General features: G+C 41.9%; 1 protein-coding gene across 2 annotated transcripts in view; it reads right to left on the reverse strand.

Moving 5' to 3' along the window:
• LOC119000814 (sperm-associated antigen 6) overlaps positions 1-11,460 on the reverse strand; it is a 39,274-nt gene extending 27,814 nt beyond the window's left edge. The window contains exons 1-2 of one of the 2 annotated variants that reach the window (XM_037065940.1): positions 11,285-11,460; positions 11,107-11,202 (exon numbers count right to left, since the gene is read on the reverse strand). In XM_037065940.1, coding sequence (XP_036921835.1) covers positions 11,107-11,202; positions 11,285-11,309 — 121 coding nt within the window. In that variant the 5' untranslated portion in view covers positions 11,310-11,460. The remainder of the gene's footprint in view (positions 1-11,106; positions 11,203-11,284) is intronic. The other variant, XM_037065938.1, reaches the window with a different exon arrangement.
• Between the last annotated feature and the right edge of the window lie 6,918 nt (positions 11,461-18,378).

Genomic DNA, 18,378 nt, shown 5'->3' on the forward strand with positions numbered 1-18,378 from the left:
TGTCTGCTCTTTAAATTATTATCTATACTTTTATCATAGAGATATTTCTGAAATATCTCCCAACAAAGTTTAAAGCACAGAGCAAGGTATTAGAATTACTACCAAGTATTAACATGGGTTCTTTCTAAAATGTTGGGTTTCAAACAACTTGTTAATCTCTTCTTTGTAGTTTGCTTTATTACTTGTTCATTTTTTATTGTGGTTAAATATACATAACATAGAAGTTACCACTTAAACCATTTTTAGTGTATAATTCAGTGGTACCAAGTACATTTTCAATGACGTGTAATCATCTCCACTATCTAGAAAATATTACACTGTTTTCTACAGAAGCTTCACCATTTCCCATTCCCAATAGCAAAATGCAAGGCCTCAAATGTCCCCACATCTTCACCAACATCTATTTTCCATGTTTTTAAAAAAAGAATAGCCATCCTAATCGGCATGAAGTGATATCTCATTGTGGTTTTGATTTTTATTTCCCTAGCATTAATGATGGTGAATGTCTTTTTATGTGCTTGTTGGCCATTTGTATATCTTCTTTATTGAAATGTTGGTTCAAATCTCTCTCCCATTTTAATTGGGTTGTTATTAATTGTTGAATATAACTTGTCATTTTTGATAATAAATATCCACCATTTAAAAAAGAAAGGCTGCCCCGACTGGTGTGGCTCAGCTGGTTGGGTGTTGCCCCACAAAGTGAAAGGTTGGTCACTGGTTCCATTCCCAGTCAGGGCTCATGCCTGAGTTGCAGGCCTGCCCCAGTAGGGGGCGTGTGAGAGGCAATTGATGGATGCTTCTCTCTCTTTCTCCCTTCTCCTCTCTCTAAAAAGATAAATAAATAAAGTCTTTTTAAAAAGAAAAATAAAATTTGTTAACATATATTTAAGTTTCATAACAAATACATTAAAGGCCAAAAATATAAAATATAGTATTCTTAGAATAGTTTTAAAAGAATCACAATTTAAAAAATAAATAATAATTTATGGTTCATATTATTTTTTCCTGTTGATTCTGTTATTTCCTTTTTTCTCCCTATTTGATAAATTTATGTGAAGGAAATGGCTTATTGTCTTTTGAAATATAATTGAAAAATCAATCTATACTGGGCTATTCAGCCTAGATATTTTAAATTAAAATCTCAAGAACTTTGAACTTTTACTTTAAGAATTTGATGAATTCATCTATTTACATCTATAATATTTGACTTAATTATGTGTTTATTATTAGTTACAGTATTTAGCTTATATACCAAGTCTCTACTCTTGGAAAATTTTGGTTTGCAATTTTAGCAGTAAACTATTTTACTACCCCGCCACAAAGGTGTTTCACTCATTCATATACTCAAAGGAATTTTCTAATTTATACATTTTCTCCTCCATCTTTCTATTGTATGTGGCCCAGGAAAAATAATGTCAATAAAATGACACACAAGAACAAAAGGAGAGGCATTCCTTCTATTCTTATATTCAATATCTGTGTTAGGATTCTGCATGGAAACTTCGGCTCTATCATACTTTCCCTATATTCATTAGTTCAGACAGTAGCACAATAAGGATTTCAAAAGTTTTAAATCTCTGAACCTATAAAAGTAAAAGCTAAAGTTTCCATTAAAATATATTTGTTTGAGGGATAGAGGCAGGTAGAGAGAAAAAATGGGGAATAAATGGTGATGGAAGGAGACGACTTTGGGTGGTGAACACACAATACAATATACAGATGATGCATTAGAGAATCATACCCTAGAAGTGTATATAATTTTGTTAGCTGATGTAACCCCAATAAAGTCAATAAAAATAAATAATATGTCTGCATTTGAATAAGAGTGTTCTTTTAGAGAAGATAACTGCCCCAAATTTCTAGTCCTTAAATTGCTTCTTAGTACTTTATAATCATTAGCCCCCAGCAACATGATTTTTTATCTCTTACACAGATTAAGCATGGAGACTTTGATATTTAATGACACATTTGTCCTAAAAATACGATAATGATGCAAGAGACATTGAGTTGGGAGGGGCGACAAGAGGAGGGGAGGAGAGAGAGCAGAGGGAAAAAGTGGTATATGTAACATAAAAAGAAATTTTGTCCTTACCTGCCTGCCCATGAGGAATCCATAGTGATCGATTCTTGGTGAGAGAATGCATAAAAATGTATAGTCCATAAACCACAGCAGTCTGAATAGTTGCTGTAATAGCTGATATACAAGGTCTCTAGGGAACTACTAAGGGCCTCATTGTGGTCTCCACTGAAGGAACCAACAAGAGCTATCTAATTTCTAATATTAAAAATGATTCATGTGTTATATGGTAATATCTCTAAAATAATTCAATCTATACAAACTGATAAAATAGCATGAAACTATTTTTGAAATTTAACTTATAGAATCTTTACAGTTCTCTCCCTCTCCCAACTTTATGGCTTTGCATTCCTTTCCTAGTTCTCTTTTTCCAGCGCCATACCGGAGACATTGCTGCTAATACCTACGCTGCAGTCCAGTTGTGCCCCAAACAAAAATAACTTTGCTGATCCTGCCACAATCGTTCATTGAAAAAAACAGATTGGGATTTACTGAGTGGCAAGTAGAACTACAAGTATGAGTTAAAGAAGCTCCTATTCTCAAGAAACTAGTAATCAGGTGGAGGAGATTGTAAAATAGCCTCAAAATAATCACAGCTCTTTCCTTTAATTCCTTTCAGTGCAACATAGGCCTCATTACTTTGATGGTGCATGCTAAAAACATGTAAATTAGGAAGAAAATGTCAAATATTTCCAAAGACAAAAAATTTCTTATGCATTCTCATATTACATATATATTTACATATATCCCCAAAACTGGAGTTTATTTATAAAAGAATTGTGTATTTACTCTTACATGTTTAAACTTCAGTCACCTTCATAGTACTCTCCATTTGATGCAATGCACTTATCAAGACGTTTTTTCCCCTGTTCAAAACAGGCTTTGAGCTCGTCGATTTTGATTCCTTTTAGTGCTTCTACCTTTTTTTGCTTCACCTCTTTCACATTAGCATAATGTTTCCCTTTGAGAACTTTTTTCATCCAAGGAAACAAACAAAAATGTCACTCAGGGTGCGATCCGCTGGACAGGAATGATGGGGCACAGGGTTTGTGCCATTTTTGGTCAAAAACTGCTGAATGCTCAGCTTGATGTGGGCAGGTGCACCCATAAATCATCCATTATGAAATGGGCAAATGTGTTGAGTCTTTAAATAAAATTCACTGAAGCCAAACACAGCCTCTCACAACAAAGCCAGCTGGTACACTGATACAGATGGGTCCCTAGAACACCCACTTAGCGGGGGAAGCCTGTGCTACAAGGGTCCATCCTCCAGAAGATAATTCTGATTTTTGGGGTCTCCCCTATAATGTATATACATATTATCTTAATCTTCTGTTTATAAAGATATTTAACAACTTTGTTTCTTTAAAAACAATACTCTATAAATAGGGCCTGTGGGCTCATTTAAGTCATAGTAAAGATATCTGGTTGCCTTGGTTACTTATATTCCTTGTCTTATTCGATTTTTAAAAATTCAATTTATTTTTATTGTGGTAAAATATACATCACAAAATTTATTATTTTAACCATTTTAGATGACAATTTAATAGCACTAAGTACAGTTACAATGTTGTGTAACCATCACCTACTATCATTTCCAGAACTTCCTCATAATTTCTATCAGATACTCTATATAAATTAACACTAACTCTCCATTTCTCCCTACCCCCAGCCCTCGGTAACCTCGATTCTACTTTCTGTTTCTGAATTTTTCTACTGTAGATATCTCGTATAAATGGCCTCATATAATATTTGTCCTTTTTTGTCTGGCTTATTTCATACTTGACATATTTGCAAAGTTCATCTACTTTGCAAAGTTCATTATACTTAACATATTTGCAAAGTTCATCTAGCATGTTTCAGAATTTCATTAGCTTTGTAAGATGAAAAATATTCTACTGTATATATGTATAACCTTGTGTTTCTCCACTCACCTGTTAATGGACATTCAGGTTGTTTCCACCTTTTGGATATTGTGAATAATGCTGCTACGAACATTGGTGTACTCCGTTTGAGTTCCAGGTTTCAATGCTTTGTAGTGCATACCTTGGAGTGGAATTGTTAGTTTTTGAGGAAAACTATTTTCCACAATGGCTGCACCATTTTACATTCCTACCAGCAGAGCACACAGGTTCCAATTTCTCCACGTTCTCACCAACATTTGTTATTTTTTGTTGTTTTTGTAATAGCCACCCTAATGGATATGAAATGGTATCTCACTGTGGTTTGATTTGCATTTCCCTAAAGACTACTGATATTGAGCATCCTTTCATGGGTTTATTGGCCACTTCTACAACTTCTTTGGAGAAATGTCTATTCAAATTCTTTGGCCAATTTTAATCAAGTTGTTGGGGGTTTTGTTGACTATTAGAAGTTCTCTATATATTCTAGACATGAATCTCTTATCAGGCATATGCTGGGTAAATACGTTCTCCCATTCTTATTTATTTAGTTATTTAGTTATTTATAGCGAGAGGGGAAGGGAAGGAGAAAGGGAGACACATCCATCAGTTACCTCTCACATACACACACACCCACTGGGGACCTAGCCCACAACCCAGGCATGTGCCCTGGCTGGGAATCGAACTGGTGTCCCTTTTGTTCATATGCCTGTGCTCAATCCACTGAGCCACACCAGCCAGTGCCCCATTCTCCCATTCTGGAGCCATCTTTTTTATATTCTTGATAGTGTCCTTCTTTGTATTTTTTACTTAACATGAAATGATCTACCATATATACTTTGTTTTCTAATTTTATTCAAAATTATCATTAACTTATATGTTAAAGACATTATTGTAACTTTTGCAAAGCTTTAAAAATGGAAAGTCCAGGCCTGGCTGGTGTAGCTCAGTGGATTGAGCACAGGCCTGTGAACCAGAGGATTGCGGTTTGATTCCCAGTCAGGGCACATGCCTGGGTTGCAGGCTGGTACCCTGCAGGCCAACTCCCAGCAGGGGACACACAAAAGGCAACCATACATTGATGTTTCTCTCCCTCTCCCCTTCCCCTCTAAAGGTAAATAAATAAATAAATAAAATGGAAAGTCCAACAAGTGTTTTATTTTTATTTAAAACTACTTTTTATATGACCATTTAACATCAAATTGCCACTATAGTTCATTCAAGTTTTAGCATAAGTGATTACATTATATAATTATTCAGTACACAGCAAAGAATTCACCACTGACTGTCAGAGTTGCTGTCTGACTCAGGCATTCCGTTTGGAGTCCAGTGAGGAAATCAAAAAAACTTTATGCTTTAAGAACAGAAAGAATCATTTGCCCAGCTTGTTACATGACTGCTTATGTTGAGAGACAACAGACTGAGCTAATTGAAAGTTTGTCTCTTGGAGGCAGACTGACTGGGCCCAAACCCGGGTGCTGCCACTTCCCAGCTGTGGGGCCTGGCAAGGTTACTTAACATCTCCACGTCTCACTCTCCTTGTATGTAAAATAGCGGTGAACTCTAGGGCTACCTCATAAAATCGTTGTGAGAATTACGATGAGTAAAATTTCTAAAGTGTTAGGCAGATGGGTTGAGACAAAGTAGATACAAGTACTTGATAAATAAAAGTGCTAACTAAAGGGGTGAATTCCCTATGTTGACCTTATTTTTCACTAACATTTCATTATTATTACTGTATGTGACTCATTAATCAATACTTTCCATTCTGATGAAGAACTATTTAAGTTACTGTGGCCCCATAGACTGAATCTTTTCTACAGTATATTTTAGAGTTATCATGAAATGACTAACTCATTCAAGAAGTATCTGTTAGAGATACTTCTCCAAGGAGGACATACAGAGGGTCTACAGACATATGAAAAGATGCTCAGTATCACTAGCCATCAGAGAGATCCAAATTAAAAGCACAGTGAGATACCACTTTACACTGGTCAGAATGGCCATCATAAACAAAGCAGCAAACAACAAGTGTTGGAGAGGTTGTGGGGAAAACGGAACCCTAGTGCACTGTTGGTGGGAATGTGAACTGGTGCAACCACTATGGAAAACAGTATGGAATTTCCTCAGAAAACTAAAAATGGATCTGCCTTTTGACCCAGCAATTCCACTTCCAGGATTATATCCTAAGAACCCTGAAACACTAATCCAAAAGAACCTATGCACCCCAATGTTCATAGCAGCACAATTTACAATAGCCAAGTACTGGAAGCAACCTAAGTGCTCATCAGTAAATGAGTGGATCAAAAAACTATGGTACATTTACACAATGGGATTCTATGCAGCAGAAAGAAAGAAGGAGCTACTACCCTTTGCAACAGCATGGATGGAACTGGAAAGCATTATGCTGAGTGAAATAAGCCAGGAGGTGAAAGACAAATACCATGTGCTCTCATCTTTAACAGGAACATAATGAACAAAACAAGCAAGCAAGCAAAATATAACCAAAGACACTGAAATTGAGAACAGGCTGACAGTGACCAGAGGGGAGAGGGCAGGGAATTTCAGGGGAAAATGGTAAAGGGTTTGCAGGAACAAGTATAAAGGACACATGGACAATAACAAGGAGTGGAAACGGGAGGGAGGTGGGGAAGGCTGGGGTGTTGGGGAGGGGTGAGGGGAAAAGGCAGAAAACTGTACTTGAACAACAATAAAAAAAGGAAAAAAAGAGAAATATCTTTTAGGATTCAACACAATTTCTATCAATATAGCAATGGCATATTTCACAGAACTAGAACAAACAATCCAAAATTTATGTGGAAACTCAAAAGACCCCAATTAACAACTGAAAAAGAACACAGTAGGAGGTACCACACTACCTGATATCAAACTATACTATGAGGCTATAGCAAGCAAAACAGCACGGTACTGACCTAATAACAGACACATAGATCATTGGAAAACAATAGAGTCCAGAAATAAACACACAACTATATAGTCAATTAATCTATGACTAAAGAAGCAAGAAAATAAAGCAGGGTAAAGACAATCTATTTAATAAATGATTGTGGGAAAACTGGACAGGTAAGTGCAAAAGGGACTGGTGAGGGACCGGCCCCTTCCGCATCTGCACCCCTCCTACCAGCACCTATTCTGAGAGGGCAAGGATGCATGTGGTTCCTTTAATTCCCTAGTTCTCAGGCTTCCAACTCAATTTCTGATGGTTCTGAGTGATGGCTGTTCTATATTTTAGTTGTAATTTTGATGTGGTTGTGTGAAGAGGCGAGCTGTGACTGCTCATGCTGCCATCTGGATTAGGAGGACAGGTGGCTATTTAAAATTTCATATTTAAAGCACTTATACTTTGCTGACCACTTAGCCTAACAGTTTGAACTGATTAAATCCTACAATATATTCTATATTTATGGGAAGAGAAACCCTGCCATTATTATACTAAAACATGTTATTCTGTATCTTAAGTGTTATTACTTCTATGTTTCAGTATCAAATTTTTAATGTCAATCATTTTTCCTTTTAAAAATCATTTAGTTTAGGTGTATATTGTCCAAAAATTACATACTTATAATTTTCAAGTGTCCATTCACAAAAGCCATTGAATAGAAATGAGAGGGGAGGAAAAATTAAAAATTAAGCATTTAAAAATGCAATATGCTCTTATGCTGAGTGAAATAACCCAGACAGTGAAAGACAAATACCATATGATCTCACCTTTAACAGGAACCTAAACAACAAAACAAACAAGCAAGCAAAATAAAAACAAAGACACTGAAATAGAGAACAGGGGGACAGTGGCTAAAAAGGAGAGGGGAGGGAATTTCAGGGGGAAAAGGGGAAGGATTTACAGGAGCTAGTATAAAGGACACATGGACAACAACTAAGGGGGGTGGAAATGGGGGGAGGTGGGGAGCACTTGGGGGGTGGGCTGGGATGGGAGTAAAAGACAGAAAACTGTACTTGAACAATAATTAAATAAAAAATTTTTAAATGCAATATGCTCTAATGAACTTTTATTAGTTAGTATATATGAAACATTGTGTGACCAGCACTGTTCTGAGTACTTTGAGGAATATGCCTACATGCATAAAAGCATGCACACATGCAGAAGTAAATTAATCTACATGAAACAACTGCAGAACAAGATTATCAACTTTGAAATAATAAAATGTTTATTTTTAAATAATTAGCTCCAGATTCTTTTATTTATTTCCCTTCCCTTCTTTCTCCCTTTCTTTTCTTCCTTCAAGAGAAAAGAAGAGAGTTACTTACAAAGGACTTCCCATCAGACTGTCAGCTGATTTCTCAAAAGAAACCTTGCAGGCAAGGAGGAGCTAGAAAAAAGTATTCAAAGTCATGAAAGTCAAGGACTTACATCCAAGATTGCTCTATCCAGCAAAGCTATCATTTAGAATGGAAGGACAGATAAAGTGCTTCTCAGATAAGGTCAAATTCAAGGAGTTCATCATCACCAAGCCCTTATTATATGAAATGTTAAAGGGACTTATCTAAGAAAAAGAAGATAAAAAAAATAGGAACAGTGAAAGGACAGCAAACTCACAGCTTTTCACAACTTAATCTAAAACAAAAACAAAAACAAACTAGGCAAACTAGAACAGGAACATCATAGAAATGGAGATCACATGGAAAGTCATCAGCTGGGAGGGGGGAGGTTGAGGGGAAAGGTACAGGGAATAAGAAGCATAAATGGTAGGGACCAAATAGACGGGGGGAGGCGGCGTTAATAATAGTATAGGAAATGGAGAAGGTAAAGAACTTACATGTATAACCCAGGGACATGGACTAAGGGGGGGGGATGCTGGAGGGAATGGGGGTACCGGGAGGAAGGGAATAAAGGGGAGGAAAAATGGGACAACTGTAATAGCATAATCAATAAAATATACTTAAAGAAAGAAAGAAATAGGAAAAAAGATTATTTATCTTTAATGTTTGGCATTTTTATTATGATGTGTCTCCCGGTGTGGGCCTCTTTGGATCCAACTTGTATGGGACTCTCTGTGCTTCCTGGCCTTGTATGTCTATTTCCTCTGCCAAATTAGGGAAGTTTTCTTTCATTATTTTGTCAACTAAGTTTTCAGTTTCTTGCTCTTCCTCTTCTCCCTCTGGCATCCTTATGATTTGGATGTTGGTGCATTTGGAGATGTCCCAGAGTCTTCTTATTCTCTCCACATTTTTTTTGATTCTTGTTCTTCAAGAATTAGGTACTGGTTGACTGTTTATTTTTTCCTTATGTTCCAAATTGTTCGTTTGACCTCTGGCTTTGTTCCCTTCACTGTTGGTTCCCTGTGGATCTGTCTTTATTTCACTTAGAGTAGCTTTCATTTCTTCCTTTATGCCTTTGCCATACACATTGAGATCTCTAAGCATCCTTATCATCACTGTTTTGAACTCTGTATCCGATAAGTTGGCTATCTCCATTTCAGTTAGTTCTTTATTGGACTTTTGATACATTCTTTGGTTTGGGCCATATTTTTTGTCTCCTTAATTTGGCAGTCTCCTGTACTTGTTTCTGTGTATCGGGTAGAGCTGCTTTGACTCCATCTTGATCTGAACAAGTCTTTTGGATGCCAACATTGCTTACGTTTATTCCATTGTCCCCTATCACACCTTGTTGAGGGCCCAGAAAAGTCTTGAGGAAGAAAAGTCATCTGTAATAAGTCTATGCCTTTACACTTGTGTCAGTTATATGAGGAAACTGTGGCAAAGCAAATATAGAAATGATGAAATTTTTTAAATGGAAAACAGATTAGTGAATGCCCAGGGGTTGGAGACAAGGGGGAGGTGCGTGTTGTTATAAAAATTTCCCTCTCTCTCTCTCTCTCTATGTGTATGTATATATATATATATCTATATATATATAGATATATATATATATATATATATAGATATAATAGAACCAGACCTCCCAGATCCAACCACGTCTGCATGGTTTCCTCCGTTGAAGAAGAGATGTCAAGAGGTTACCTGCCTTTCACTACTCCGAGGCAGCTGTGGCTGTCTGGTTATAATATATATATATGAAGGTTATAATATATATTATATATATGTGAAGGTTATAATATATATAATATATATATATATATATAGAGAGAGAGAGAGAGAGAGAGATTGATTTTCTAGGGGCAGTAGAAAATCCCCTAAAAAAACCCGAGTTAATATTACATCTAAACATTCTTGCCCTGTCTATATGTTCTTAATTTTCTTTTGATTTCATGTTAATTTAAACATTATGTCCTATAAATTGAAGGTTTTCATGACACGGTTTTTATCACAGCAGTGATAAAATGCTATCTTACTTTGAGTTCAGATGGTGGTGGGATAACACTTAGTGAGAGAGAGTGCCACCATTATTTTATCCTTATGTTAACAGACAAATGTGTATCTCTCTCTCCCTCCCTCCTCCCTCCCCTATGGTCTCCGTGAGTTCAGGCTGAGGGTGAAATGACAACACCGTAAGGATTTTTCGAAGCTAGGTCTTTACCGACTTTGAACGTCCTGGACACACTCCAAGCACATCATTGCTCTTTCAGCAACGCCGAACGAAAAACAATGTGTCGGCCGCGTTTCGGCCGCTCTGGAATTCCTTTGCCGGAAGGTGGCCAACGGCCGGGTGCCCTGCACAGGCGCCCAGGTAAAACGGGTCTGATTAGGGCAAGTTCGCAGTCTCGTAAAAGAACTTCCTGGCAATTCCTTTGGCTTTTCCTTCCAACCAGACACTTGCCTGGTGGCGCTGAGACGGAAATGGGAGGTAGGGCCTCTTGCACACCTATCAGTAAGCGTCGCCCTCTCTGCCTCCCTCCCCGAGGCCCGTTAAAGAGTCTGCGTGCGCCTCGAGGTGAGTCGGCGGAGTTTGGGACGCCGCCCTCCAGCCGCCACCCTCCTCCCCCCAAGCTCAGCCGGCAGGGGAGGGGAGGGGAAAGGACAAGGCTGAGGCGGGGACCCGGGGACTCGGGCAGCGAGAGGCCGCAGCACCCCAGGCGGCGACTGGCCGGGCACGCGGGTGACGGCGAGGCGGGGCGGAGGGCTCCGGGGGCCTGAGGGCTCCGGGTGGCACAGCGCCGCGGGGCGGGGCGGGCTCAGCGGGGAGCTCACCGGCATTCTGCAGGGTCTCGATGTTTTTGGGCCTGGTCGCCAGCTCTGCCACCGTCTGCACGAACTGGGTCCGGGCTTTCTGGTACTGCTCGAACACTGCGGGGAGAGGCACCGTGGCGCCGGCCGCCCCGCCGCCCCCGCTCCCGCCGCCGGCCTCGGGCGCCGGCCCAGCCTTTACCTTGCAGCACATGCTTCTGACTCATGGCGCCCGCGGCTGTGCGCCCGCCACAGCCCGGTCAGCGTCGGTCGCCTGTCCTCTCTGTGTACCCGCGTCTCCTGGTCAACACACCGGAACCGGAACGCGGCCGTTTCGCTGCAACGGCCAGTCCCCGGAGTGACGTTACGGCCGAGGGCCCCGCGCCCGCGACCGAGGCCAAGTGCGGGGCGGGCTCGACCCGCCTGGCGCCCCCGACGTGCCAGCCGCGCCTGCCGGGCGGGAGTTGCTCGCCTCCCAGCGTCTCCGCCCGGCCGCGGGGCGCGTGGCCGGGAGGGAGCACAGGCTCTGCGCAAACCGACCCCAGACCCGCGTGGCAGCCTGGCCGCGCGCAACTCGTCCGTCTAGGAAGCCCGCGCGCCCTGGAGAACCCGCTTCGGGAGCTGGGAGGCCAGGAGATAACGCCTCGCATGGCTCGGCGTAATTTGATAAATACGTGGTTGTCAACGCAGCTTTGAAGCGAAACGATTTCCCCTTCAGTTCAGCTTTTATATACCTGACGTTTCAGTTTTCAGAATTTCTGTGGGTCAAGATGATGATGCTCATACACTTAATTCTGTTGTATTGCAAGCGTTTGGTAAGCACTCCTAAATATTCGAGGAGAAAAGCCGATGAGAACAATGTGAGCAATGTCCTGCCTTCCCCAAGTTTCTCCTACTCCTACTAGCTTTTCTGTTTTCTCACGTTTGTGTGATTTTTAAACACTTTAGCTTTGTCTTTTAAATTTGGGCTTCATTTGTTGCTGAATGTAGAGGGAGGGAGGGGAAGGAGGGGAGAGAGAGAGAAAATGAGAATAAGAAATTTAATTCAAATGATCTTAACCAGACTTCTCTAGCTTGTGTCACTGTAACTCTTTACAAAGTCTCTTTTAACAAAAACTAGGTACCTGCTACTACTTTCTGGCTTCTCTAAAAACTGGAGACCAGATGTTTCTATCATAGGTGTCAACTGAAAATGTTTCAGAAACACTGCACCAGGTGTTAAGTGAGCAGACAGCCCCAGCTGCCACGGAGTAGTGAAAGGCTGCACATCTCTTCTTCAACGGAGGGAACCCTGCAGACGTGGTTGGATCCGGGAGGTCTGGTTCCAACCTGCGCTCCCTGGCGAAGTCCCGGCATTGTGTGGAGCCCGGAACAGCTGGGAATGACCAGCGGTCAGAGAGAGCAGCAAGCGTGTGCAGTCAGGCAGGTGCCTGTTTTTTGCTCTGCACTTCAGAAGCCAGTGATACCCGGAACCCCTTTGCTTAACTCTAAAGCGTAAGTTTCACTAAGGAAACAGATCTTTTAAAATGAAAGATTTTAACCGTGACTGGTGTGGCTCAGTGGGCTGAGCGCCAGCCTGCGAATGGAAAGGTTGCCCCTACAATTCCTGAGATTAGGGCACATGCCTGGGTTGTGGGCCACGTCCCTGATGGGGGCACGCAGAAACCGATCCATGTCTTAAGTGTTAATATTTTTTTAGTGTTAAGGTCAGTAAAATATTAAGATGACAGTGATTTAGCTGGCCCCAAAGTTCCAAAGATACACCTTTAACCTTTCCACTAATGCAGTGGATGCAGAAATTTCTCCTAAAGTAAAGCATCATTAGGTGGGCTGCATACAAGACTAGTCGCGTCTCCAAAGGCACCATATAGCACAAAGTGATTGATACTTGAAATTGATGCTTCTACTGTCAAAGTCTGTAATACAACATGGCATAGTCTAAAACAATGAGCCATGCATAAAAAAATCATGTTATTGCTGCTTGGTGCGTGTATTTGGGTTTGTATCATCTTTCTGAAGACTTACGTGGGTGTTCCTTAAAAACTGTTCCCGAACCCCCTAACCCCAACAGAAATCTCTAAGCGCCCTGCCGAAGAAGCCTGTCAGCCACTCCCTCTCACCGCCACCCAGGCCCACCGCCCCTTTAAAATCTTGGCGTTGTTCGACTTCTCTCGGAGGAGGTAGGTGGTACTGCTTTCCCACATTTTTGTTAGTACCTAACACAAGAGACAAAGACTGGAGGCGGCACCGGTGAAAGGATCTTGAACGCCCTTAGCGCCCGCACGGAGCCACGAGGCGGGAGGATGCGGCCGGCGCCTCCTGCAGGTGCGGGTGCTGCGGTCGCTTCTGCGAAGATGGACACCGGAGTGTCCCTGAGCGGCGCTGGCCGTGGAGACACCTGCGTTGAGTGTTGGCGGGTTTGCTGGGGCTGGAGAGGAGGGAAGGATGTAGACGTCCCCCACCTCCAAGGCTTTTCCCAAGTCCCGAAGTTTCTAGAAGGCCAAGGAGCCCCTCCGCGCAGTTTCTGACGAGGAAGAGGCGCCAGGCGTCTGCTGGCGGTGGGGTCAGGCTGTGGTTCCTCTTAGAGCCCAGCTCGGCCCCACCGCGAATCGCTGGGCCGGGGCCAAAACGGGGTGCGGGTGCGAGAGACAGTGGTGAGGCGGAAGCCTGGAAGAGAGGTACGGGTTCCCTCCCACGGGGCTCCGGAGCGCAGGCCTGGGGTTGGGGGGGTCCCTCTCTCCAGCTTCCTTGCAGCCCCACGGGCGCCGGCGTGAGGATTGGGACCTAGGGGCCCTGGGTCTCGCAGAGCCGGCTTCGGCAGAGTGGGGCGGCGGGGGGTCGGGGAGGAGAGATGAAGGAGGCCTCTCTTCTTTGGCTTTGCTTCCAGGGCCACGCCTCCAGCAGGAACCGCACGCGGCGCGGGCTCCCCCGGAGGGGTCCTGCTTGAACTTGCTTGCGAACCCCTAGGTTCGGGACCTGAGTAGCCGAGAACCGAGGCCTCGAAGCACCGGCGCAGCTAGAACAGCTGGCTGCGGCTGCTGGGCTTCCCGCTGACGTTCTGCCCTGGGGACTTACGGAGTCATGTTTGGGAAGAGAGGGTGTGGGGTCTCCAGACTCCTGGCGACCGAAATGGGGTGCAGGAACCCTGCCCCATCTTCCATCAGCCCGCTCCTTAGACCCTGGATCACTTTGCCTAGGTCTCTGGGCCACAATGCAGGGCGCAGGTGACGTTTCACTGAGCTGTGCACTTGAAACCCGTATGGTTTGGCAAACGCGTGTCACCCCAATAAATTCAATTAATTTTATAAAGATGTAAACAGTGTCGGGGAAAAAAGGATATTTCAAGATGCATTGCCTTAGTAGTTTTGCAATATCCAATGCTAGCCCTGAAGCGATCCTGGTGAACTGTAAAGATAGGTAATGCCAGTCTGTGCTCTGTGAAAGTATGCAGCAACTTTAAAATCTCACCTTCCTTACGGCTATTTAACCAGTGTTCAGACACTATTGGTGGGAAAGTAGCAAAGTTACAACTTCTTATGTATGGTTTATCATTCTCCTTAGAATTCTGGAAACATCTGTCGGGTATTTTCAGTACAATTCCACATTTGAAATATAATTAGGTAAAAATACAGTGAATGAGGATATCTGATTAATGCCATTAGCCTGGAAAATGTTTAGCATTCCATTCAGCTCATTCAAAAAATCCAAGCTTTATATGTTAAAAGCTTTGCTTTTCTAATAAGGGCTGCTGAACTTCTGGAATCCTCTGGAAATTCAACAGTTTGCTGAGTTATGTTAAAAGGACTCTGGGGCATGTAAAGGTAAACAAAACAGATGCTTGACCTCAAGGAGCTTTAAAGTTAGAAATTTCATCACAGATGAGACTTCAATCAAATCCACATAGAACACTCAACTAACTTAGTAACTATTTAAAGCCAGGACAATTACTAAGAGCAAAGAAATTTAGCAGTGTGTATATTTCCTGAGGAACTCAATAAGTAAAAGACTGCTAGATACTTGGGAAATTTTTCTTCAGTAAAAACAAGTTTAAAACAGTAACAAAAATTATATTAAAAATCAGTGTCCTACAGCACAGAAAATAGAAAAGGCAGAAAAATTCGGAAAGATGAATGTCAGTCACTTTCTTTATGCATCAGACCACCCAGTCCACACTGCCAGTGAGTGATATGGTTCGTCAAATGCAAGGAGCCATCTACATCTGGATGACAAGTATGTGGGTATAACGTGTGAGCTAAAGGGAGTGGTTATATTATGAATTTCGTGCAAAGTATTTGTGGCAGACGAAGACAGGAGACAGCAGTGTTTGCCTGTGGCTCTAACCCACAGGAAGGCCACCATTCCTGAGAGCAGACACTGCTGTAATAAGCTTTTGTTTTTGTCCATATTACTAGAAAGGGAGTGGGCATCTGGTGTTGACTTCTTTCTTCACCGCCATCCTTATTTCTGGTGTCAAGAAAAGCTTTCTAATAAAGTGGCCACTGACAAAGAATTCCAGCTCAAGGTGGAGAAGAGGGCGTGTGGGGTTGGGCCTAAGCAAGGCACCTCTGTGAAATGTATTAAAGTTAACATGCTAAAAATATCACATTTTTTTGTGATTGCTTTCATGGACCAACTTAGAATCTATGGTTTTAGTAAATGAGACATACTATGTAAAATAAAACTGTTAACATTTAAAATCATATTGTCATTAGAATATATAGAGTAATTGAAGCTGTGGGTATAGAAGTGATTGCTTTGAAAGGTTATATCTAAGGGAAAAAAGGTGACTTGGAGAATAAGTACATGTAAGTAGCATATAAGTGAAGCCTGTAAAGGTGAGCAGTGGCAGTAAACAAACCCGAGTATTTGCAGAACTGCCTGACCCGATGAGCTCCGTGAGGGATCCCATCCGCCTTTCGTTTCTGTTACAGCAGCACCTACCCCAGGGCCAGGCTGGTAGGCACTCCACACATGATTTCCTACGCACAGTCGAATGTCGTGGGGAGGGCGGGAAAGCTGCAGATGCCGTTGGCTATGGCAGCTGGATGACTGGACGTGTGTGCCAGCAGGATGGCGGGCAGTGAGTGAAGAGTGAGTAGGGCGTGCGGAAGAGAAGACAGCAACGGAGAGCGTCTCTTCCCAAACATTTGGCTCAGAAGAAGGATGTGATAGTAGTTAGAAGGAGATAGACTGTTAAGACTTTTTATTTTAAGATGAAATATATTGTTTTAAGATGTGAGCATATTCATACGTTTAAGGGTAAGAGCTGATGGAGGAGTAAAAAAGGATGAAGTTAGAGAAGGGAGAATGACAGAGCAAGGCCCCCAAGAAGGCAGAAGTGGGGGTGCACTCCAGAGCAGGGATGGATTAGCTTCGGGAAGACAGGGAATCAGGGAGGGAGAAAGGACCTGTGTGGCCACTGAGGCATTTCTGGCAGAGGAGAGATTTAGGAAGAGCTCACGCACGAGATGACCTCTGTTTTTCTCTATTTTAAGTCTTCTGCTTGGAAAGCTGCTCTGGGAAAGAGGATAATGTGTAGAGAAGTCTACACTTCACAAAAGCTCAAAGTTCCTAACAAAAAGCAAATAATATCTTTCCTCAGAGGTAGATAGATTGAAAATAAATTTAAGCAAAATCCAGGAGCTCCACTATAAGTAGGTATGTCACAAAAGTAGAAGAGGAGGCTAATCATTTCTCCCAAATAATTAAAGGGAATAGAACAACTTTTGGAGGGGAGTACAGAAAAAAAATTAAGAAAATGACATGTAGTTGCAAAAAGTGTGAACATTTGTAAACCCTTTAACCACATAGGGCTTAATCACAAACTACTGCAGGGTCCTACAATCCTGAAAGGACCAGAGGGAGTGTTTTCCTTTATTGAAAGGACAGCAGGAAAGGGCACCTCAAAAATCAAGGAAACCGAGATGATTAATATTTTGTTTAATCGTTTCAAAGATATGTCGGGTTTGGCAACAAGAATGAGCAATATGTTGAAATGTGGGAGACCACAGTGGAATCAGAAAGGATTTGATGAAGTTCAATCTCAATAAACAGCATCTAGTTAAAATACTTAGGACCTAGTAGCTGCGTTCCATGATAACACTATTGTCTGAAGTCCTAGGCATAGCATTTTGAATGGTTCTTGTAGTCTTGAGACAATGCCCAAGAGGAAGTTACCAAATAGTACCTGCATTTAACAATAGACACACAACAAACAGAAATGCATGACCTTGAATATTAAAGAATTTTAGGCTTGCTAAGCAAAAAAAAATTGGGAAGAATTATTAGGAAAACAGACTTGAGAATATTTTGTTTGAAGAGAACACTGGAGAGCAGTAAGAATAAACCCTCTTCTTCTATAACAGTGGTGAGTCTGGGAGAGCAAAGGGAAGCTAATAGAAGTAGTGTGATTTGAATTAAGCAAGAGTTTGATTTTGCGATACAAATGAAGACCTTTCATCTGCTACTGAGGGCTGAATCTTCCCTGGGAAACTTCATGATCAGTGTCTTACGTAGTCTGGAGTAAACTCATTTATTCCTGCATTTTATTCATTCAGTACCTATTCAGTACTGAGCCTTTAACACAGGCATACACATTTTTAGGTGCTGGGGATATTGCTTTGACCAAGATAAACGAGGTGACTGTTCTTATGAAATTTATTTGTAATAGAAGGATCAACATACAGTGTTGCCCATCACACCTCAAGCCCAGGGCTCAGGATGGCCATTGACCTCCAGCTACTGCGTCTCCATTCCAGACGGCAGGGCTGGATAAGAAAAGGGAGAGCTTTCAGAACATCCACATAGCACAGGGCCTACGTATTACTGGTTCAAATATTACTTGACCACACCTAGCTGCAAGAGAGGCTCAAAAAATGTAATCACACAGGTGAGTAACGGACACCAAAGGGAGAACTGGATACTGGAAAGTAGCTAGCACTCTAGGCCACACTCTAAGGAAAGATCAGAAAAGTTTCCATTTCAGGGATAATCATGATAAAATTTCATAACCCTTTGCAAGCATATATGAAAAACTTAGACAAGCAGGTCTGTAACAATCTTTTCTTAAGCAAACAGGACAGAAACAGTGGAGAGAGGCTTAAGCTGCAGAATGAAACCAGGTTAGACGTGAGAAAGACTCTATGGCAGTCGAGTGGTCAGGTTCACACAGCATCTCTGTGTTGTAACAGCAGGGTCCAGCTTGCGTGTTACAGCTGGTGGTTCTCACAGAACAGGGTTTTGCATGTGAGTAATGTGTACCTTTTTCCTGGGCCAAGTCTATCATTATCATTGTAT

Source organism: Sturnira hondurensis, unplaced genomic scaffold, assembly GCF_014824575.4.
Source record: "Sturnira hondurensis isolate 20B ecotype Veracruz unplaced genomic scaffold, ASM1482457v3 Scaffold0016284, whole genome shotgun sequence".
In the NCBI taxonomy this organism is placed as follows: domain Eukaryota; kingdom Metazoa; phylum Chordata; class Mammalia; order Chiroptera; family Phyllostomidae; genus Sturnira; species Sturnira hondurensis.